The sequence below is a fragment of the Hyperoodon ampullatus genome (assembly GCF_949752795.1).
Source record: "Hyperoodon ampullatus genome assembly, chromosome: 10".
Lineage (NCBI taxonomy): Eukaryota > Metazoa > Chordata > Mammalia > Artiodactyla > Ziphiidae > Hyperoodon > Hyperoodon ampullatus.
Genome location: NC_136923.1, coordinates 65,746,256 through 65,768,959, shown reverse-complemented (window position 1 = coordinate 65,768,959; position 22,704 = coordinate 65,746,256). Strand labels below are relative to the sequence as shown.

Sequence of the window (22,704 nt, the reverse complement as noted above, 5' to 3'; positions counted from 1 at the left end):
GGGGAGAGGCTCCGGAGAGTCAGAGGGGAGTGGGCTTCACGACCAACCTGCAGTGGTCCGGAGTCACCTCCCCCTGTGTCCTCCGCCCGTGGTCAAAGCGGAACCAGGAGAATTACCTGATGAGGAGCTGCAGGGGGAGAGAGTGGGGTCATGGGGTCAGGAGCCTTGGTGGTGCTGGGGGGGAAGTCTGGAGGTCAGAGCAGAGGAAAGAGGAGCAGGGGTGGGAAGTGAGCAGAACTGGGGGAGAACGAGGGGTTAAGGGGGCAGGAGGGAGGTCCTAAAGGTTGGCTGGTGAGAGAGAGGGAGAGCAGCCGGGAGCTGGAGAGGCCAGTCAGGAGTGAGGACCACAGGGAGAGGCAGGCCAAAGGTGGCGGCTAAGGCTTCAACACTGAGCGAAGGAAGGGAGAGCTTACAGGGCAGGGGGCTTTCAGGATCTGAGGAGTCGGGAAGAGGAGGCCCAGCAGTGGCTGTCAAGGAGTGATGGGGATTGGGTGGCCCAGAGAACAGCAGTGATGAGTACCCCAAGTCCCCAGGGCACCAGCCGGAGCCTGGGGACACTAGCACTCCTACTGCCCTGGGCTCTGTTCTAGCAAACTGCAGCCTCTGGCCCTCCTGTCCCGAGAGGAGCTCAGAGGAGGCCAAACTCCCTGACTCACACAGGGGCGGCCCAGCAGGGGCAGGGGTCCAGGAACTTGGTGGGGTCTGAGGTTCTGGTAGGAGGTCCTGAAATGCAAACAGAAGTGGGAAAGGCAAGGTGGGGAGGCACAGCAGGGGAGGGGGGCTGACACTGCTGGGAGTGACAAAGGCACAGACGATGGGATGAAAATGGGGTCGCTTGGGGGCTGCCGGGAGCAGCCAGTGGACAAACGGAGAACAATGGGAGAGACAGATGGAGATGGGGCTGGGGTGGCTGGTGCAGTGACTGCACGAAGGACAGTGGGATGGATGGGGATGGGACACGGAGAAGATAAATGACATTGTAATTTCCACCTGAGCGTCGAGCAGCCTCTTCTTGGGTTCGGGCAGCGGCTCAGCCATGGCGGGGTGCTCCCGGCGCAGCTCCTCCTCCACCAGCATCAGCCTGAAGGGACGGGCTTCAGTGGGGTTAGTGGCGGGCACAGGCGCGGAGCCTGCCTGGGAGCTCACGATCCCGGGGAACCCCACAGCTCTCTGGAAAAGCCTTGGGCATCCTTCTCCCCCGCGCTCAGAATCCCTCCATTGTTCTGACTCCAAAAGACGCCCTGTCATTCACCTTCCTTTCAGGGACGCTCGCATCTCCCTGCTAAAGACCATCTCCCTGCTAAGGACGGGTTTCTGTGCCTCAGAGACCCCCTACCTACCACCAGGCACCCCGGCCCTCCACGCTCCCACTCAGGACAGTGCCGTTCCTCAGACCCTGTGGCTGAAGACCTGGCTTCTCCATCCCCCGCCCCACCTCACCGAAACTAGGCCATCTCCAGGGCAGCCCCTAGACACCCCTCGCCCAAGAGGGGTCTCTACAGTCATCATTCCCGGACTCTCCCTGCCTTCGGTGAAGATTCTCAAGGTGACTTCTCATAAAGGATATCAAAGCAGTGGTTTTCAAAAAGGTTTCCAGTCAAACCTTTTTCTTCTAATTAATCTTACTCAAAAATACATTTAGAATGGGTGGAAATGGAGCTGGCTCTGGTTGGAGTGGGGGTCCTACCCAGTTCTCAAGCTAACTGATCCCCTTGTTGAGACACCTCTTTGGAGCCCAGGGCTTGACAGAGCATAGGCTAAAACAAGCGTCATTTACTTTCTGATGGAGTACCTTTCCACGGCTGCAGAGGAGGGTGGGCCCAGGATGGGATGGTCAGGGGCTACTATGGCCAAGGGACCCCTGCTTAGACTTGGGGTGAACATCACAGGCTGAGTTGAGAATAACCAGTGGGGAGTCCCAGGCTAGGCCAGGTCCAGACACAGAGAGATGGTTGGACAGTAAGAGGTACATTTTCCAAGGGCTTCAGAAGTTACTCTACTAGGAGAGAGATCAGGGTTTAGTAAAGGGACATTTAATGCACTAAGCGGGAGGTTTCTCTCATCTGGTGATGACGGAGTGGGTGGCATCCCTGGGAGGAGGGTGGTGGGCTTTCCTCCTGGTGTCCTGCGTTGGGGGATGGGGGATGGTGGTTGGGGGCTGGGGGGAGCTCGCTGGCCCTCTTCAGCCTCAGGCTCTCCCTTGCCACTCCTCCCCGGGCCGCCCCTCACCTGCCAATGATGCTCTTGATCTGTGAGTCCTTCTCTGCCTGCTGCTGCCTTAGCCTCTTCTCGCTCTGTTCCAGCCGGGCCTGATACTGCATCAGGATTTTGCTGGTCTGTTCTTCCTGGGACAGCAGCCTCCGCTCATACTCTTCCAGCTTCCGGTTGGACATGTGCAGCCGCTCCTTCAGCGAGTGGATCTCCTCCTCATACTCCTTCACCTGCCCGCCGGGCACACGACCCCGCACTGTGAGGGGGACTGTGCCTGACCCCACCACCCAGCCTCTACCCTTGACTGCCAAGCACAGCCGCCGTGTGGTGAGGGACACCCCACCAGCCTCCTCCAGCCCTTCTCTGTCTGTTGGTCATACACACACACACAACTGGCCTTTAAGAAGGCCCTTCCGTGGGGCTGAGGCTCCCTCAAGATGGAGCAAAATGGTGGACTCCCCCACCCTAGAGGTACACACATGACCTCACATGTGCATCTGGACACGGAGGACCCATACAGGAGCCTGGACAGACTCACTGACACACGTGGAATGCATTTTGGCCTCAGCTTGTTAAATGGTGCTAGAAATAATTTATTATAAGGCCTGAAGATATTCTCTTAGCTCAGGTCCATCTACATCAATCCCAACATTTTCCTTTGCTCAGAGACCACTTCTCCCCAAAAGCCTCTCTGCTGCCCCAAGTTGCAGTCACGTATTCTGTATATATAATCTAACGCTGTAGCTACCCTCTTCTTCAGGGTCCTCGCAGCAACGGCTCCCAAGGAACTTTCTGCTAAGTGTGTGAAGGCCAGAGCTCCTGCTGACTTTTGCTTGGGACCACCACCAGCTGAGAGTCTGAACAGTCTTTCCACACGTGGGCCAATACACACCACCCTCCCCCTGACCGCCAACCCTCTGTCACTGAGGCCTACGGGACAGTGACTGGGTAAGCCGTGCATGGGTCCTGGGACGACCATTCTGCCCCTCGCCCAACGTACAGCTCCCACTGCTAGTGAAGTAATTTCCCCTTTCCTGAGAACTCACAGGAGCCAGGGCTTCAACATGTTCTCCCCGGGGAAGAACACGGAGGCAGCCTAATATAGAGCATGCTTTTCCCCAGACAGTCTATGATGTGTGTAACCCAAAATAACAGAGTTGAAATGGGTTTTTCAGTGGACTGTATCTGGCCTTCCCTGACAGACTGAGGGCTTCTCAGGAGAAGACATCGGGGTCTTTGTCCTTTTTTTTTATCGTAACTACCTGACCACAGACGTTGCCCTTGGAAGGGACTAGAAGCCTGCCCTGTGGGTAAAGGGTAAGATGGGGTTTGGGGCAGGGAGGGCCCTGCGTACCCTATCCAGCCGGCTCTCGTCCATGGACTTCGAGTATTCCTTGAGCTTGTACTCTTCCCGCTCGATGTGGGCGCTCTCGATGTCAGCTGACAGATGAGGCATGTTGGAGACCCAGGCCACCGTCCGCTCGGAGGCCGGCATCGTGGGGTTCAGTGTGGATGGCGTCTGAGAATGCTGGGGCAGAGAGAGGTGGGGGCAGAAGGAGAGAGGGAAGGTGGGAGGAGGCGGAGTGCTTAGGGAGGGAGCACTGCCCAAAGAGACGAGGGTCCCCTTCCTGTCCCCCGCACTAGATGAGAGTCCCCAGCCTGTCCCCTGCGCTAGCACCCATCACCTCGTGAAAGCTATATTAGTTATTCATCATATCTCCCCTCAGGAGCCCCATGAGGGCAGGGAGTTTTGTCTGTCGTTCACTGCCAAGTGCACAGTGCCTAGAACAGCACGTGGCGCAAAGCAAGCCCTCTACGAACATTTGTTTAATGAATGAAAGGAAGTGAGAAAATTGTAACTTCAAACCACAGACTCTACCACCCCCCCAACCCGTTTCCTTCTTCCCTCCCTGCTCTTCACCCCTCCGGCCTTCCTCCCACCCCCACCTACCTGCTTGGTGATGGAGGGCTTGAGCCCCCCACCCCCTCCGCCGCCGCTGCCCCCGCTGCCCCCAATGCTGCCCTCTTTGCTGAGGCTCTGCTGCCGCGGACGGGCAGGGCCATAACTTGGCTCCGGCGACTGCAACAGGTTCCCGCTGGACGGACGGGGTTTCTGGGCAGCGCTGACTGTCAACTGCTGAGACTTGCCCCTCTGCAACGGAGGCGGCTGGCCCCCGCCACCCCCACCGCTGCCCCCACCGCCGCTCCCACCTCCAGGGCCTGGGGGAACGGGCCTCTGGGGACCAATGGTGATCTGGGGAGGAGACAGCATGTGCTGCAGGTTGTCCTGGAGTGAGAGCTGCCGACGGGTGAAGTCAGTGCCAGAGGGTCCAAACTCATCACTGTAGCTGTGGCTGTGGAGGATGGAAGCAGCGGGGGGCTTGGGGACCCCTGAGGAGAGGTCCTCACTCTTGCTATAGCCATGGAATGGGGCGAAGGTGTCCCCTGGGGGCTCTCCACCTCGGTGGTGGTGATGGTGGTGATGGTGGTGATGGGAGGAGGGTGGACCGTGGCCTCCGCCCCCTCCATGGCCCCCTGGGGGGCCTGGCCCATCAGCAGCCATGTGGAAGAGAGGATTCTGGAAGGAGAGGGGTATGCGCAGTTGCTGGGCAGGGACACCGTCCGTGGTGACGCCCATCTGGCTGAGACGCATGCCGGCTGCCGTGATGGATGAGCCACTCCCCTGGGAGAGGCGGCCAGGAGGCGCGGGCCGCAGCCCCAAGGCCGCAGTCAGGGAGGCCTGGCTCGAGTGCAGCAGGTCCCCGACGGCTGCCAGGTTGGACACACTGCTGCTGTTGAGGCGGCCACCAGGCCCGTCACCCTGCAGGTCCAGCATGGAGACGCTCTTGTTGACACTCAGCATCTTCTGCTCCGGTTCTGTGATGTCCGAGCTGCTCGTGCAGTACGCGGGTGAGGACCGGGCCAGGGGTGGGCGGCTGACATAGAACAGGTCTTTCCCCCCACCAGGCGGCGGTGGGGGGGGCTTTTCCTTGGTTGGGGAGGGGAGGCGAGCCATGTCCATAGAGCTGCAGGAAGGGAAGCGGGCACACGAGTGGGAGGTAAGACCCAGACTACTGGCAGTAGAGCCTCTGTGGTCCAGCATAGGCCTGGGGTGAAGAGCGGGACCCGCAGGGAAGGGCTGAGAGCTGACGTTTGCAGCTCGGGAGAGGGCAGGCAGGCTGGGGGGATGGGAGGGGATGTGAAGGAAATAGGATGGGACAGGGCCCCTCCGGGAAGGGAGGGAGGCCTGGAGAAGGGGAGATGGGGCAGCAGGAGGAGGCATGAGGGGCAGGTCTGGGCAGATGTGGAGGAGATGAGGGCGCATGGAGGAGAAGAGGAGCGGAGGGAGGTGATGGCCACTGGAGTCGGGGTTGGCGGGGGAGGGGAGAGCCCCTCACCTGTTGAGGCCTCGAGCCATGAAGGACTGAAGGTCGATGGAGCTGGAGAGAGATGGGAAGAGGGACGAGCACAGACAGAGAGAAGGAGAGAGGCAGGTGGAAGTTGGGGATGTGTGGAAGGAGAGGCGGGGATGGTGGGATGGGTATGGTATCATGGAGGGAGAGATGCGGGCAGAGGAACGAGCAGGATGGTCATCAAAACAACGAGCGGCAGCTGCGGCTCTGTGCGCCTCCCAGCCTGGAGGCTGCGGTGGGGAGGCTCTGCGGGGTGGGGTCCAGGGGCTACTGCTCTAGTGCTGAATCGGGGCAAGGTCTGAGGGGTCCTGGTGGCGGGGCTGGGGATGGTGCTGCTTTACCAACTAATACAGAGCTATCTCAATGTTCTGACACCAGGTGGCTAGTCCAAGTGTACGGGCTGAACCCCAGCTCTGAGCAGGGAGAAAGGCCTCCTAGGCTTACGCCAGGCTGGAGCTGGCGGAATCTCAGCATGTTTTGGCGGGGGCTCTACATTCCTTGCTCCCTCTGGCTTGCAGCTAACTACTGACTGGACCTGTCTCCTTACCGTTGTCTCTGAGAAAACTCTTCTCTTTCCTTTCTTTCAAGCCCTCGAGAAAGGCACATGGGGCCCAGCGGAGTGTATCCAGGACAGAAGCATAAGGGCGCCTAGGGCACAGGCCTGGGGTCCTGGGAGCTCACCTGTTGAGGTCCCGCATCACGTAGCCCTGCATCTCGGCCGAAGGGCCCCGCAGCACCACAGGCTGAGGCCGGGGCCGCTCGCTCTGACGGCTCGGCTGCCGTTGGATGTTGGGGTTCCTCAGAGCTGTGCTGATGTCGTTGAGGAGCCGGGGCAGTGGGCCCAGCTTCAGGAGGGCTTCCTGGAATGGGGAGGCTATTACCCGGGGGCTAAGAGCCCAGCTTTAAGGGGGTCTCAGAGAGTTCAGGTAGAAGGAGTCTGAGCTGGGGAAGTGGCAGTGACATGTCTGGGGACAGGAGGCGGGAAGAATCTGCGCAGGGGGTGGTCTCCGGGCCACAGGAGCCTCTGGTGACCTGAGGACGGGCCAAGGGGCCTATGCTCACCTTGCTGAGCTGGGGCAGCACCTCCCAGAGCAGGGCGTGCAGCGTGGAGAGCTCTCGGCCCAGGTCGATGTAACCCTCAAAGCTACTGCTATTGGTCAGTGTGTCCAGGTTGGAGATCTCGTACAGGAACTGCTGCATGGAACCCCACTCCAGCTCCAGAAACTCGTTCATGAAGCCCAGAAAGTCCTCCTTTGAGGTAAACCTGGCCAAAGCATCCAGAAGGTACAGGTCACACCCGGAAGGCCTCCAACCCACACCTGTCTCTAGGGACTCGGGAGACCCTTCCTGCCCACTCCAGCCCCGTCTGGCACCCAGCCTGAGGCTTCCCTCACTTGGAAAAGTTGGCCAGGTTCTGGATGACCTTGGCGATGAGGGTGAGGGTTCGCGAGGTCTGCTCATCTGGGTACTCCTGCATGAGCCCAAAGAGACTGGGTGACATGATGGCCGGGCAGAGGAAGCGCAGGAAGAGCGAGGCGCTGATCAGCCGGTCTGCGATGTCCTCCCGGCCCCTCTCTGCACAGCGCAGCCGCCAAGATGCAAACACCTCCTTCAGCTCCCTCGGGAACACGCTGAGGGGACGGGGTGGGGAGACAGAGAGAGAGAGAGAGAAAGAGAGAGACCGGGACTGAGCCCCAGAGACCCTCAGCTTCCACGGAACATGCTGAGGGGGGTGGAAGGAGGTGAGGGTGTGGAACCCTCACAGAGGTGAGAGCGACAGGGAGGGAGGGAGGGAGGGAGTGCAGGAGGAGGACAGGAGGCTGCTGGAGGAAGAGGGCTATGGCAGAGGGGACAGAGGGGACAGACAGGATAGGGAGAGAGAATGGAGGGGAGAGGAGGTGAGGGGAGAGGGACACGCGGGAGAGAGACAGGGGCAAGTGTGAGAGAGACAAGGAGAGGAGGAGAAGAAAGACACCAGGGAGAGACAGAAATGGGAGAGAGATGGAGGGTCACTCGAGGTACAGGGAGCTCGGACCCCCCAACTCTTCTGGATTCCAGGGAAATGGGGATGGAGGTGTCCCAGGCATGATCCCCAGTCCCTGGAATGGCTCAGAGCTCACTCTCCCCACCTCCCCGGTCCTCCTCTTCAATGTCCCATTGACACCTTAAACTCTAACTGGTGTAAAGTGGAGCTCAGCATCGCCCCCCACACCTCCAACTGCCACTGGGCTCTCCCTCCTGACTCCCCAGTTCTGTCAGTGAGGCCACCGGTCTCCCAACCACCAGCCTCGTGGCCTTGGGAGTCGTCCTTGCTCCCCACAGACATGCCCCCTCCTTTCCACTTAGCCAATGACTCCTGTTGATCCTTTCCGCAGAGGGTCCTTACAGTAGCCCCTTTCTACTTTTCCTGCTACCATCCTGACTCAGGCTATGATTTCCATGCCTGAACCATTAACAACAGTCCCCAACTAGCCTGGACTTCATTCTCCCTACTCCAGCCACCCGCCACACCCACCTCCATTTAAGAATTAACCTTCTCAATCATGATACTGCTTGGCATCCCATGACCTACCAATGAGCTCCAACTCCTTTACCTGGCAGCGGAGGCCTTCAGATTCTAACTCTCCTCGCCCTGTCCAGACACGGCTCCCATCACTCTCCACTGTGAGCCACACGCTCCACTAAACTACCTCTGCCTGCTGTCCCAGGACCTCTCACCTTCACGTGTGGGCCTGTTCCACAGCCTTCTCCCGAAACGTCTTCTCAGCCCACCATATCTATACATCAGAACCTGACCCAGTCTTCCAAGCACAGCCCTGGGGGCACCTCCTCCATGAAGACTTCCCTGCTTATCTCAGTCAAAGATCTGCCTTCTCTGACCTTATGTTGCATTGTGGAGGCAAAGGGGAGGGGGTACCCTCACTTGGAACTTAACACATACTGTACCGTTCTGTGGCTTTCTGCATATCTAATCTGTCCCCTACTCATTCTGGTGCAGGTCCTCTGAGGGCAGGGGCCAAGCCTCATGGCTCTCTGTCTGCTCTACAGCACCAAGCACAATGCTTTGCCCATAACTGGTTCTCAGTCCTCTTTGAAGATGGACAGATGGATGAAGAGATGAACACACGACTCCCCCAACCCTGGCCCCCCAACCCAGGGTTCCCAGTCTCACCAATGGGAGTTGACCACCTTGCACAGGGCCAACTCACAGCACATCCGCAGGTTGGCCTGGTGCTCTGCCAGACTGGACGCCGTGCACTTGATGGGGTCCACCTCACAGTTCTCCTCAGATTCATACAGAGCACGGATGAATTCCCCTGTGGAGGTGGGGGCACAGTGGAAGACGGTCACACTTTCAAAGGGCAGGGACAGGGGCTGCCAGGGTTTGGGGAATCTTGGAATCAGGTTAGAGGGGACTCTGGGCCCAGAAGCATCAAGCTGAGGCAGGGTGGACTTGGGGTCTGGAGTAGCTACATTTAGGGCTGGGGTGGGCATCTGGCAGGTTTGGGAAGAACACCTGTGGGTGGGCCATACCGATGGCATCCTTGAGGTATTTCTGACCAATCAGTCTCATGTACTCTTCTATGGCTTTAGTGGCGAGTGTGTTCTCGCGGAATATGAGGTGCTCCCGTTCCATGAACCGGTCCACCTCGGACATGGCCATGTCTGAAAGGAAGTCCTGGGGGCCAGGAAAAGCCAAGGGTCAGCCTCTGTCCAACCCAAGCTGATGAAGACCGATGTGCCCTACCCTTACTATCCCCGCGAGTGTGCACTCCCAGGTCACCTTGTCCTGAGGGCCCAGTACTCACCTTGGCCTTGCCCGTACTCTGCAGGATGTGAACCAGTGCGCTGGCGACCTCCTCCTTGCCCTTGACATTCAGGGCGGGCTCCAACACCGCACACAGCATCCGATAATGGTTGGTGACGTACTCTGCAAACTCCTTATACAGCTCCATGGGCAGGATGCTCATTGTCTGGTAACGCGCTTTCAGCCGCACAGCCGGGCAACCTCCTTTGCCCTTGCCCCCTGAGCCACCCGAGCCCCCTCCCCCTCCCGAGCCCCCCATACCCCCGGAGCCCCCACTGCCTGTCGGCAGGGTCACGGGGTACCACTGCTCTGTGAAGTGGCGCCCAGCCAGGGTGGCCACAGGCACAGTCACCAGGCCGACATAGCCCGCCTTGTCCTTCTTGCGCTTTTTGTCTGAGTCACGGTACAGGTGCAGCCGCAGGGCCCGGACGGCTGGCAGGTTGTTGAATTCGAAGTGCTCGCCCCAGAAGACAGTGTCCCCCGAGGCCGAGCGGGGCTTGGAGGTGGTGCGTGCATACAGCATATCATCCAGGCAGAGCTCACAATAGTACCGCTTCTTGGGGGGCAGTTCCCGCGCCTCTATGATCCACAGCTTCAACACGTTGTCCACCCGGCGGCTGTTGTCCTGGCAGGGTAGGGCGGGCGCGGCAGATGAAGGGGAAGGGACAGAGAGACAGAGACATCAAAAGAGGAGAGACGGTGAAAAAGCCAGACAGTCTCCGACACCAGCAATCACAGGGCTGAGAAGGCGTGTGCGGGATTAAACCGTGTCACCCCGGAATTCATATCTTATAGTCACATTAAGTGACTATAGTCACTTGAGACGTGGTCGTACTGGATGAGGGTGGACCCTAAATCCAATGACTGGGGTCTATATGGAGAGGGAGATTTGGAGACCAGAGACACACTGAGGGGAGATGACCACATGAAGATGGAGGCAGAAAGTGCAGAGATGCAGCAAGAAGTCAAGGGATGCCTGAGACTGCCGGCAACCACCAGAAGGTATGAAGGGACAAGGGAGAATTCTTCCTAGAGCTTCCGAGGGAGCAAGGCCCTGCTGACACCTTGATTTTTGACTTCCAATCTCCTGAACTGTCAGAGAATAAATTTCTGTTGTGTTAAGCAGTCCAGAGAGTGGTAATTTGTTACAGCAGCCACAGGAAACTGATACAGAGGGAGCTCATACATCAGATGACAGAATTCATACTGAGAAAAGATTTTAAAAGCTAGAATAATAAACCCAAAATATTAAGGTGGAATTTGAACAGGAGAACTGAGGAGTCCTTCAAAGACAATCGGGAGGTAATTGCAAAAAATGCATAAATGCAGCAGCTGAGACTATATAGTTAGTGTGAAAAGGGCCTGGAGGATGACAATTGACCAGTGAGGCTCAGGTGATGCCACAGTGTGAAAAACGCCTGGTGTTTGTACTCTGCATGGGGCAGATCACATCCAGCATTTTGGGTCTAGTTTTTAAGAAGGACATTGACAAACAAGGGTTCCCACAGAGGAGGCCACGAGGACTGTGAGCTCACTGGAAACTGGGAAACAGAGAACAGCTCACGGAACTGGGAGCATTTCTCCTGGGAAGAACACAAACTCAGAATTTTTGAGCCAGAGGGACCTTATAGATTATGTAGTTCAACCCCATTCCTACCATACAGAGAGGAAACCAAGGTCTAAAGACTCATCTACCTGACAAATCTATGTGTCCTGCAGAAACACTGCAAGCGGGGGCCTGGCGCCCACCTGTCAGGGTATTAGTGGGACATCCCTGCTTGCAGGGAAGATGCACCAGAGGACTCCCAGAGCCCCATCAGTTCCATAAGTCTACGATTTTTATGGTAGGGAAACATCATAAGGTAGAAAGAAAGGAAAAAGAAATGAGGGACTCAGAGGAAAATGGGGTCCCCTCCTCCTCGGTCCCCTTCTCCCCTAGGCCCCCAGTTTCCCCTGCAGCTTGACCTTTGCCTTGCCCATGCTGTCTGTGTACCCTGTACTCCCAATACCTTGTTGGGTTTTACCGCCCGCTGTAGATTCTCGATCCATTTGTCCCTTTCGGCCGCAGAACGACAGGCAAAACATTTTGTTCCTGATGATGTTGTTACCTAGAGTGGGTTGTGGAGGTCAGTTGGGGCTCTAGAGGGGTGATGACTCCCAAGGACTGAGAGTCCACCACCATCTCTTACTTCCTGGCCTATCCTCCTTTCTCTCAGCCCCAGAGGCTTCTGTTTCCTTGATGTCCCCACCTCTGCCGCTTTCTCCAGGACTCTCTGCCCTCCCCCTCCGTGACCCCTGCCCTTTGGCCCTCCCCAGCCCCCTACACCCAGTACCTCAAAACAGAACTCCTGGCCCAGGATGGAGCTGTGCACTGGCTTGATAATGGAATCTTCATCCAGGTTGAGCTCCAAGGCCTCGGCCGCACTGCTAGGACTCAGCAAGGACTCGTGAGAGTGCGACTCCTTAAAGCTCTGCATCAGCCGGGCCCTGGCAGGCGGGGGTCCAGGAGGGAGAGTCAGGGCCCCACTCTGCTTACACATACACAGGCCTGCATCGCCAACCTGGCTCTAGGATGGAGACCTGGGGAAAGGAGCTCCTAAACCCACTTCCCACATGGACACAGACACAGACAGAAAGAAACCCAGCCTGTCCCCAGGGAAGGACATGAAGGATGTGAGAGAAATGAGAACCCTTTAAGAAATCCCCTCCCCTCAATCCACCACCTAATGGGTTGTGAGGACTGGGGACACCTAGAAATATCTCAACCCAGAAAGGGACCATTGAAGAAAAAAAAAGAACAGGTGGGCCTTGGACACTTCTAGGTGGGACTTCTATGTGACACCTCCCCCGCCAAAACCACAGCTTCAATATAAGGGGAAAAAGGTGGGAGTAAAGAACCAGAAGTACAGGGGCTTCCCTGGTGGCGCAGTGGTTAAGAATCCGCCTGCCAACGCGGGGGACACGGGTTGGAGTCCTGGTCCAGGAAGATCCCACATGCTGCGGAGCAACTAAGCCTGTGTGCCACAACTACTGAGCCTGCGCTCTAGAGCCCGTGAGCCACAACAACTGAGCCCATGTGCCACAATTACTGAGCCTGTGCTCTAGAGCCTGTGCTCTGCAACAGAGAAGCCACCGCAATGAGAAGCCGGCACACCGCAATGAAGAGCAGCCCCCACTCTCCGCAACTAGAGAAAGCCCGTGCACTGCAACGGGGATCCAGTGCAGCCAAAAATAAATAAATAAAATAAATAAATTTAAAAAAGAAAGAAACAGAAGTTCAAAGATGTTGCTCTGGGCCTTGGCACACAGGTAGTGCCTAAAAAGCACTTAATAAATCCAAAAATGAACGACCTAAGAGGACAAGTTTTAGCAGAATCGGGGGAAAGAGTGAGGGAAAATCATAAGAAATAGAAGAAGGATTCTGGGCAGAAGAGTGACAATGGAGATAAGGGACTGAAAATGGGGACTGGGGAAGAACAGGTAGGGCGAGAAGGAGAAAAAGAGGAGGGAAAGGTGTGTGCAGAAAGACAGGATCGAGAAGATGAGGAGAGGCCACTGGAGAGCTGGACGTGGGAACAGAGGTGGGGGACGGGGGTGGGGTGGGGGAATGAACTTGGGAAAATCAGTGCGGGAGGGCAGAAGGTGAAAGGCACTGAGGGGAGTGGAGGCCGGGACCCCAGGGAAGGCAGAAGGTGAAAGGCACTGAGGGGAGTGGAGGCCGGGACCCCAGGGAGGGCAGAAGGTGAAAGGCACTGAGGGGAGTGGAGGCCGGGACCCCAGGGAAGGCAGAAGGTGAAAGGCACTGAGGGGAGTGGAGGCCGGGACCCCAGGGAGGGCAGAAGGTGAAAGGCACTGAGGGGAGTGGAGGCCGGGACCACAGGGAGGGCAGAAGGTGAAAGGCACTGAGGGGAGTGGAGGCCGGGACCACAGGGAAGGCAGAAGGTGAAAGGCACTGAGGGGAGTGGAGGCCGGGACCACAGGACAGTTTGCTCGGAGCCGGCTAGGGGATGAAGAGTAGAGAGCAGTAGGGAAGCGGGAGGGGGAGCTCGGGTGTGGGAGCCTCCATGGAGCTATTTATAGCAGCCCCGTCATCTTGGGCTCTGTTGCCGTCAGCACGACGCTCCCCCGGCCCCCCGCCCCCGTGGCCAGGAATACCAGGCCCTCACACCACCCCCCTCCCCAAATCCAGCTCCGGTGACATGGGAGGGGGGAGGGGAAGGTGTGACTCACCTACCCCAACCTCCCCTACCTGCCCCATCCCGGGGGCGGCCAGACATGGGGGAAAGGAAGGACAGGGTTCTCCCTGGGGCGGCGGGGGCGGACTGGGTGAGGGGGAAACCCAAAGAGGGACCCCGAAGAGCAGACCACAGGAGCAAACAAGATTTCCTTCAAGCCCAGCCTCAGAGACAGTGCACTCTGGACTTCTCTGCGGGCTTCTTCCTCAGGCTTCAGTCCATGGATTAACCCTCCAACCTCCCCTCCCCAGTCTGTTGACCTGCATACCTGTGCCACCTCCCCTTCTCTGTCACGCTCTACGCTGCACCTTCTCTCCTCCATAATACCTGCCAGCCCCACCCCACCCTGCCACCCTTCCCTCATACCATCTACCTGGATCACACTCTCTCCTCCTACCAACCAGCCCACCGCCCCTTCCCTGGATTCCTTAAATGTTCCTCCCAGGCTCTGTCACTCCTTCTCTGTCCTTCTGTACAGCTTCTTCCATCCTGGGCTGGAGCCCATCCTTCTGTCGGTCAGAAGAGCCCACCCCTCCTTGGCTTCACCTTCACCCCCTTTCCTGCCCCGCTGCTCACCCTCTCGGGCACCCTGCGCCCCGCCCCTCTCCTGCTGCTCCTCTGTTCTGACCCCTGCCCCACCACACCTCTCAATCAATCTGAAGCCGTCAAGCTCTACACTCTGAGAACCCCCACCCCTCCAACCTCACTCTGGAGGCCCCTACACTGCATCCAACTCATCCCACCCCGCTCTAGCCCACCGCTCCAGGCCCTGTACCGGTCATGGTCAGCACTTCGGAAGCGAGGCAGGATCTGGCGAAAGCTGCTGGTCCGGTCAAGTTTGGGTTGTGACTTCGTACGTTTGATGGAGCTTTTTAGCCTCCGGCTCAGAAAGCCTTGCTGGGTGGGGGGGAAATGGGGATAGGTGTGTTTTGGGGTAGGGTCAGTTCTACCTCCTCACCGCTCAGCTGGTAAAGAGTCCCTGGATGAAGGTGGGATGGGGGGAAAAGGGAAATCTCTAGAGGCGAGGAAAGGGGGATAGGAGCCCTGCTACCAGCTTGTCTTCCTGTGCTCTCACGGATGCGAGTGTACACACAAACACACACACACACACACACACACACACACACACACACACACACCCCAGCCTGGAGAAGGTGGGAGGGCTGGTCTGAGAAGCAGGGGGGCAGAGCCAAGAAGGGGGAAACCAAAGAGGTGGGGGCACACACACACATACACTCTCTCTCTCTCCCCTCCTTCCCCCTTTCTCATAATCCTCAGGCTCCAGCTGGGGCTGGAGGGGGAGGGGACCCAGCTGAGCCACATCTGGCAGGCGCCTTCACTCACCGAGGGCCGAAAGGGTGCAGCGGGGGCGGCCTCCATGCTGTACTGCTTCCCCCCTGGGACGCTCTTCCTCCTCGAGCGACCCAAGTGGTATTCTGGAGGGGAGAAAAGGGCCGGAACGGAAGTTGGGGAGGGGGTCGCCGTTAGCCCAGGTTTCCACCCCTGGCCCCAGCACACTCGCCCACCTCCCTCTGCCCCTTAGCTCCAGCCTCACCTACCCCCCGGAAAGCAGCAGGAAGAGCAGCGGCGGCTGAGAAGCTGGCGGCGGGAAGGAGGGGGCAAGGAACCCGAGCCGGAGCCCCCGGAGGGGGACGGGGTGGGAGGCCTTAGGCCCATGACTGGGGCTGGGCCTGGCAGTCAGCAAAGGGGCATGGCTGAGAGGGTCAGTAAAACTCCAGGAATAAAGGACACCGAAGATCCACAGAACCTAGGTCCTTGGTGCCCACCCCCCCAGGAAGGGGCGAGCTGGTGGGGAAAGTCGGGTTAAAGGTCATTGAGCAGAGGCAGGCCTTCCTCCTCCCTCAGCTGGGCACAACTTCCACCTGGCCCCCACTCCTGGAACCCCTGTCTGTCTGGAGGGCCAGAGCTACCTCCCATGACCCCCTCCCTGGACTGGAGGGGGAAGTCTTGGAAGGGACCTGTGAGGACTGGAAGCGGAAAAAGCCTGGGGACAGAAAATTCAAGGAAGGGGTGGGGGGGAGGGGAGAAGGGGCTGGTTCCACGTGCACTGCAGTGGCAGGGACTCAAGTGAAGGGGGAAAGGGGAGAAGAAAAGAATGCAGGGGAACGGGCAGGGAGTGGGGAAGATGGGCAGTGAGGACTCGGGGGACTCCCAAGTGAGGGCAGGGAGAGGAGGAGGAGGAGGGGAGATGAATGCCGATGAAGCTCAGACTGCTCAGAGTCAAGAAGGGTGGCAGCTGGGAGGAGGAAAGCTGAGGCTCTGCTGCCAGGGAATTTAGAGGGGCCAAGTGGCTAGAGGAGAATGAAAGTGGGGGGATGCCAAGCTCGGGCTCCAGCTCCAGAATGGCTGCCCAGGCCTGGGCTCCCCCCTCAGCCCCACAGTCACCACTGCAGCCAATGGGGGGGCAGGTGCTGCATCAGGGGCGGGGCTACCATCTCCATGGCAACAAGAAGCTACATGCTGGGGGGGGGGTGGACCGGAAGAGCTGCCTGTTAACCCTCTAGTTTCCAAAACAAGGGAGGGCCACAGCTACACGTTCATTGTCGGCTTCCTGAATTGCAAATCGCCTGCAAATTGCCCTAGAATCAGTCTCCAGCTTCCCTAGGCCTCTAAAACCTGGGTGTTAGGAGATGTGCACACAAAAATGTGGCTCCCATGACACAGGAACCCTTGTCAGTCCCTCAGGAACACATGTGTAAAGCACAAAAACATACACCGAGCTGTGGGGGGTACGTGCACATAAGACCCATGATACAAAAAATAAAAAGGGATCTAGGTGCTTATGAGACATACAGGCAGCTGTGAGAATGGGGGGGGGGGGTGCCACGGGTCCACATTCTGAGACCCTGGGGCCCACATACCCCACAGGATACATGCTTAGACATATGTGAGCACTGCAACAGGGGAGTACATACTTGGACCCAGACACTCACATGAGAGCTGCTAGTGTGGACGTGGGGCCCGAGTCCCTCGGGCAGTCATGTGGGCAGCACGTAACAGAAGGGGACATTTAACCCAGAGACACACACAGGGCCCCCACACAGGGGAAGCCACTTTAACCTCTAAAACACATGTTTGAGTATACCATGATCCTGACCACATCAAGGTATCCCCGTATCCCCAAAGCACAAACATCCTTCATTCACATGAGAAGTACAACCACAACCACTGTCTCAGGACAACCCCTTCTTCTCCCCCAGCCCTTCCCTGACTCCAACACATGAATCCCTGGTTGCTACCAGAATACAGACAGACCAAGGAGCAAACGTGTTAATTACCCTTCTGTAACACACTCAACAATGCATCTAAGGGTTCAGAATATCTCCTTCCTAGTCTTTGCCTTTCTCAGGTCTAGCTGCCTGTCTCATGCCATGGAATGTAGCTCAGCCACTATTTTCATTTGCAAGCTCCTGTAATAAAGGCAGAAAGTCTAACTTCAAATCCACTAAAATTACATTTTGGAACTAAAGAATTAACAGAAGGAGAACGGATTTGCTAATTGGTTTGCTTGGTTCTTGAAGTAATATAACCTTACACATACAACCAAGCACTAAGATCCAAGAACTCACATATAAGTCAGAGGTACACGGAGGCCACATACACATACACTTACAAAGACCCTCACTGCCACAGTGAAAAAAAGAGCAGAAACACAGAGGGAAAAGGGACGGAGTGACAGAATCACAGGACATCCTGTTATTAGTGCTGCATGCAGTGACATGTGCAGAAAACAGGCACACGCCCATGTCCACACACAGAGCAAACCTGATAAGCATACACCACGATCCTGGGTCTCCATGTCCCATCCCTGCACGATGTATACACGCATGCACACGCATAACAGCCACCTACACAGACCCGTAACACAGGCATTGTGCACACACCCACACATGTACACACCCTGTATACACACACACACAATTGCACTCACACACACACACACACAGCGAGGGCTTAGACTCCCGCCTCTCCAACCTCTCTAATCTTGCCATCACCCACAGAATCTCCCCTTGCCCTCCAATCCCCCAAATCCCTAACCTTCCCTTTGGCCCTTCTTCCCTGTCACACCCAGCTGGCAGCTCGCAAGGGGAGCCACAAAGGGAGGCTGCCAAAGCTGGTGGAGGAACAGAGTTGGACAGAGAGCAGAGAAATGAGGGGCAAACTCTGTGCTGGGAACAGGAACCTCTAACAGCAGTTCCTGCCGTGCCAGGCCTCACTGTGAGCCAGCCTCTATGATGGCCTCCCCTGATCCAACCAAGCCTGATCCTACACGGCCTACACAAATCCCAACCCCGTCTTGCCCTTTCTCCTCTGAGATCACTTTACCGAAGGCCTGACTCTCTCCGCCCCACAAGCTGTCTCCCCAGCTTCCAGGCCCCTTCTCCGCTGTCTTCAACCAGTTCCCCATCTTAAAACCTCTTCTCCTCTCCTCTCGTCTAAATCTGGCTCCACTATCTCCCACCTTCCCAGCTATTCTCCAGCTATTCTCTCTCCCAGGCTCTCTCTCCTCTGCAAGTCTCTCTCATTCCTCCTCTCCCCCAACTCCCCACTTTTCCTCTTTACCCCTCTCTTTCCCTTTTCAGCCTTTTTGTCCCCACTCTCTAACCGAGCAGGGGCTTACACCTGCTAGCCCAAAGGTGTTTCATACATGGTAGGATTCCAAGGAACACGCTCACACACTTACTCTCTCCCCCCACTTGCACACCACCCACATCCAGACACGCCCTGGACACCCATGCTGGGACTGACACAGATACCCAGGCCAATGATGGAACACACATGCAAAGACACACACTTGCCACCAGGGACACAGAAAATCCTTCTCATGCAGCCACACATCCCCACACACAGGAGGCTGACAGGAGGTGAGCCACAGCAAGGAAACATGCATTCTCAGGGTCAGAGGTGACAGGTACCAGTATGGCCAAAAGCTGCCCCACAAGCCAGTGGTCAGCCCAGCAGCCCCCTAGGCAGGAAGCCGGCAGAGGCAGGATACGACAGGACAGACTTGAAAACCGCTGGCTGCACATGTGTGCACGAGGAACTGGGCCCCCGTGTGCACATGGCACCGACACACAGGGGACACGAGCCTGGACAGCGACACACACGCGCACACCAGGGCTGCCACCTCCACCGAGGGTCTCCAAGACCACCCCACACCGGCCGCCCCCGCGCACTCGAGACCCTGGCCCCACGAGGCCTGTCCCCGACCCCCCGACCTCCGCTGTCCCCCTCCAGTTACCATAACTCCCCCCACTCGGAAGATGCAGCGAGAACATGCGGAGGGAGCAGCTGCCGCCGCCGCCGCCGCCGCCGCCGCCGCGGCCTCCCCACCCCCCTCCCGGCGCCCACGCACACACGCGCCCCCGCCCCCAAGAGCGCGGCGCCCCCCCACGCGCGCGCTCCTCGTCCGCCCGGCCCCGCCCTTACCTCGCACCGCCCCCCGGGGGGGTCGGGGGGGAATGTCCCCGGTGGGGGAGGGGCCCCGCCCCTGCGCGGGGGAGGGGCGGGGTGCAGCGGTAGAGGGGGCGGCGCGGCCCGGCTCGCGCCGCCCGGCGCGGTGGGGGCGGCGGCGGGGCCCGGGACGGCCGGGACGGCCGAGCGGTGACGGCCGCGGGAACGGCTCCCTCCGCCGCCGCTCCCGCCGCTGCCGCCGTTGCCCGGGCCCCGCCGCCGTTGCTAGGCGACCGCTGCTGCCGTGGCCGCCTCTGTCACGAGCCCCGTCGCCCGGAGACAGCGCGAGAGAGACGCGGGAGGGGGACGAGGGGACCCCCAAAACCAACCGGGCCTCCCACCATCCTCCAGAGCAGGACCCCCCATCAAAACCTCGCAGGGAACGAGGGGCGGCGGCTCCACCCAGCAGAGGAGGAGCCCTGGATGCCAATGCCCCTCAAAGGTCCGGCGACCTCTCCTGGGCTCGAGAGTCCACAGCCTCTGCACAGACCTTTTCAGACCCAGGTCCCCAGGTCCCCAAAGACTCCTATGTTCCCTGCAGCACATCCTCCATGCCCTTTACACATTCCACGTCCACCTGAGAACCCCAAACGTTCACCAGCTATCAACTCTTTCGCTAAACCCTCCCCCTAAATATATATACCCCTGGACCCCCTCCCAACGCCTATTGAACCTCCAACACAAACACCTCCACATACCGTCCTCCAACCCCAAACACACATGGGTGCCCTCCCCCTAAACACACAGGAGACCCACACCAGAGACCCCAGACCCTGAGGACTGAGGGTAAGGAGAAAGAAGGCGAATATGTGGGCTGAGATGCCAACCACCGGATATATGATAAAGATGCTCCACAAGCATGTGACCATTCTGGCCTCGACACACAGGTATGCACACATGTACACAAACCTTTCCCAGACATGGACATGACTGACTCCCTCTCACACACACACAGATGTGACAGACATCACACACATTCTAACTGTACACACTCCACCACCACCACCTGGCTTTGCCTCACAGAGATGTGCTACCCACACACCCCCATGGTCAGAAGTTTCCATGACAATGACACACACCCCTGGCCACCCATCCACCCAGGGTCCCAGAGCTGGCCCCCAAGGGCAGTAAGGCCTGGGCCTATGAGAAGAGGGCTGAAGGGAGCCAAGGGATGGAGACAGGCCACTGGCTCTCTCCAAGGAAGAGAAACTGGAAGCCTGGATCCCTGAGGGGAGGGGTAGCTGGTGGAAGAAAGGGGTCACAAGGGGTTGAGGGGATGAAGGACCTGGACGCTTGGTCCTGGAAGGGGAACAGAGTGGTAGGGGGCAGTGACAAGGGGGTTTCCGGGGGGCTGAGGGCGTCTCTCTGCACCTTGGCTGCAGATCTCTGTTCTCTGCCTTCATCTCCCCTCACTGTTCCCATGGAAACCTTTTAAGCGAACTTCTGAGGAAGACAAAAATCTTTTTTTAAATGACTAAAGAGGTGGGTGGAGGGGGGGCAGAAAGAGGGAGGGGAAGAGACAGATGGAGAGAGGGAGAGTTGGAGAGACAGACTGAGCACATAGCTCCGCAGACAGGCAGAAAGGAGATGAGATGGGGGTCTGATGGAGATCCACCGGGAGCAGAGGGGAGAGGCAGAGGAATCAAGAGGGATAGAGAAAATAAATCGGGGAGGAAAGAGAAAGAAGGTGATAGAATTGCAGAAAACAGAAACAGCTGATGAGAAGAGGGGAAAGGGGGAAAGAAAACAGGGAGGGTCCACAGGCCATAAGGTCTGGAAGAAGAATCAGGAGCGTGGGGGTGGGGCTGAGGTCTGGGGGCAGGGCAGGAACTAGGTCATTCTTTCCAAGATCCCAGACCTGGGGCTGGGAGGGGCACGGGCAACTACACTCGGACAGGAAGCTAAAGATCTAAGGAGACTATTTTTGCAAGCACCGGGGAAAGAGTCAAACTTCGCTGCTGGAGAGGAAAAAGGGAGCGAAACAGCAAGGACCGCTGGGGCCTCTCACCCACAGCCTCCGTCCCGCTCAGATCCCAGAGGAGGGCGCCTGCTCCGCCCAGGTTCCCACTCGCAGAATTCGAGACTTTGTCTCCGCCTCCTCCGGGCCCCTGACAGCTCCTCGGTTCCCGGACTCCCCCTCCCATGCAACCGTGTCCACCTTCAGCCCTCTCCCCGCGACTGTCCGGGGCACGAGAGCCTGCTCGAGCCTGCTCGGCCGCCGTACCATGCTCGCCGTGGGGCCGCCCCTCCACCGGCACGGAGACTGTGCGTCTCAGCAGTTTGTTGCGACTGGACTCGCTCCTCCGGTCCCGGATCAGAAGGGGGTGTATCTAGGCGATGCGGGGGGGGGGGGTGGGTGTCAGACCTCGCTGGTCCAGGCCGTCCCTCCTCTTCCCCTCCCCCACCAAGGAAGGATGAGCCTGCCTTTAAACCAGGCCTGACCACCTTCTGCCCCCGCCCCTCTATACTCTTTTAAGTGTCTCGGGGTGAGTGGATTTCGCGATTTCTCGTTCCCTTCTCCCTCCGAGTCTGTCTCCCTCATTCCCTCCCGTCCCACCCTCCTCTTTTCTTCCACCATTTCTTTTGAAACACCCTCCAGGGAATTCCCACAACCCCTCTGGCCTTCGCTGCTCCCTGAATCCACTTTCCCCTTGACCTTCAGTTCCTCCATTCTCCCTGTTTTCCTCCCAACCTCCCACCTCCCTCACCCCCTTCCCTCCCTCCGTGGCTGTCACGGGGGTAGCAGAAGCTGCATTTATAATCAGGATCCACAGCTTGTCTCCCTCCCACGGCCAGGCTTGCGGCCAGAATGGGACCCAACCTCCCCACCCCCCAGAGGGCTTGGTCACCTCCCCCCACCCTTCATCTCCTTCCATCGCCCCTCTCACTTCCCTTTAGCCATCATCTCTCCCTAAGCCTCATCCCCAGCTCGCCCTTGCCACCTCCTTCCTAACCTCCACCCCTCCAAGAACCACCCACCCCACTAGTCCCCAGCCTGGGCTCCACAACTCAGTCAATTCCAGCTCCCTGTGGCCCTACACTCTGTCATTTCCCACTCCCTCCCTCCGCACCCTTCCTATTTCAGTCTCTGGCCACTGGTCCCCTGGACCTGTCTGTCCCCATCTCTGTCATTCCTTCACCCCCCCCCCCACCCACTGTCCTCCCTCTTCATCCTCACACAGTCTCCAGTTTCCCCAGTTCATCCTACAGACCTCAAACCCTTGGTCAAGACCGGTGACCACTAGTGAATCACTCAAATGCCCCTCAGGGCCTAAAACTTGACTCCCCAAACCACCTCTCCCTTGAGTCACCGTGTCCTCCCCTGGACACTTGGACTTGACTCTGTGCCTTGGAAGCTCTCTACCCAGCCATCTCTCCACACTTACTTGCCCCCCAGATCCCTTGAAACCCTGGTTAACCTCAACTCCAGTTCTAACCCTGCCTCGCAACACCCTCCCTGACAGCTTTCGGGGCGCATCTCTCACCACCCCTCTGGTCTTGCAGGCTGCCCTATCACTCTCTAAAGCTGGTCCCCAAATCACCCCCACTCCCAATCACACCT

The 22,704-nt window shown here is 58.2% G+C and overlaps 1 protein-coding gene across 5 annotated transcripts in view; it reads right to left on the bottom strand.

Moving 5' to 3' along the window:
* SYNGAP1 (synaptic Ras GTPase activating protein 1) overlaps window positions 1–22,704 on the bottom strand; it is a gene marked incomplete at both ends in the record, with an annotated part of 29,938 nt that overhangs the window by 2,844 nt on the left and 4,390 nt on the right. The window contains 16 exons of one of the 5 annotated variants that reach the window (XM_079712299.1): window positions 991–1,081; window positions 2,230–2,441; window positions 3,566–3,739; window positions 4,163–5,237; window positions 5,610–5,651; window positions 6,306–6,484; window positions 6,687–6,888; window positions 7,019–7,255; window positions 8,797–8,941; window positions 9,159–9,303; window positions 9,434–10,057; window positions 11,442–11,540; window positions 11,766–11,919; window positions 14,443–14,564; window positions 15,012–15,103; window positions 21,367–21,472. In XM_079712299.1, the coding sequence (XP_079568425.1) occupies window positions 991–1,081; window positions 2,230–2,441; window positions 3,566–3,739; window positions 4,163–5,237; window positions 5,610–5,651; window positions 6,306–6,484; window positions 6,687–6,888; window positions 7,019–7,255; window positions 8,797–8,941; window positions 9,159–9,303; window positions 9,434–10,057; window positions 11,442–11,540; window positions 11,766–11,919; window positions 14,443–14,564; window positions 15,012–15,103; window positions 21,367–21,472 (3,699 nt within the window). Of the gene's footprint in view, window positions 1–990; window positions 1,095–2,229; window positions 2,442–3,565; window positions 3,740–4,162; window positions 5,238–5,609; window positions 5,652–6,305; window positions 6,485–6,686; window positions 6,889–7,018; window positions 7,256–8,796; window positions 8,942–9,158; window positions 9,304–9,433; window positions 10,058–11,441; window positions 11,541–11,765; window positions 11,920–14,442; window positions 14,565–15,011; window positions 15,104–18,930; window positions 18,968–21,366; window positions 21,473–22,704 lie in introns of those variants that run through there. The other 4 variants (XM_079712300.1, XM_079712303.1, XM_079712301.1 and 1 more) reach the window with 4 other exon arrangements.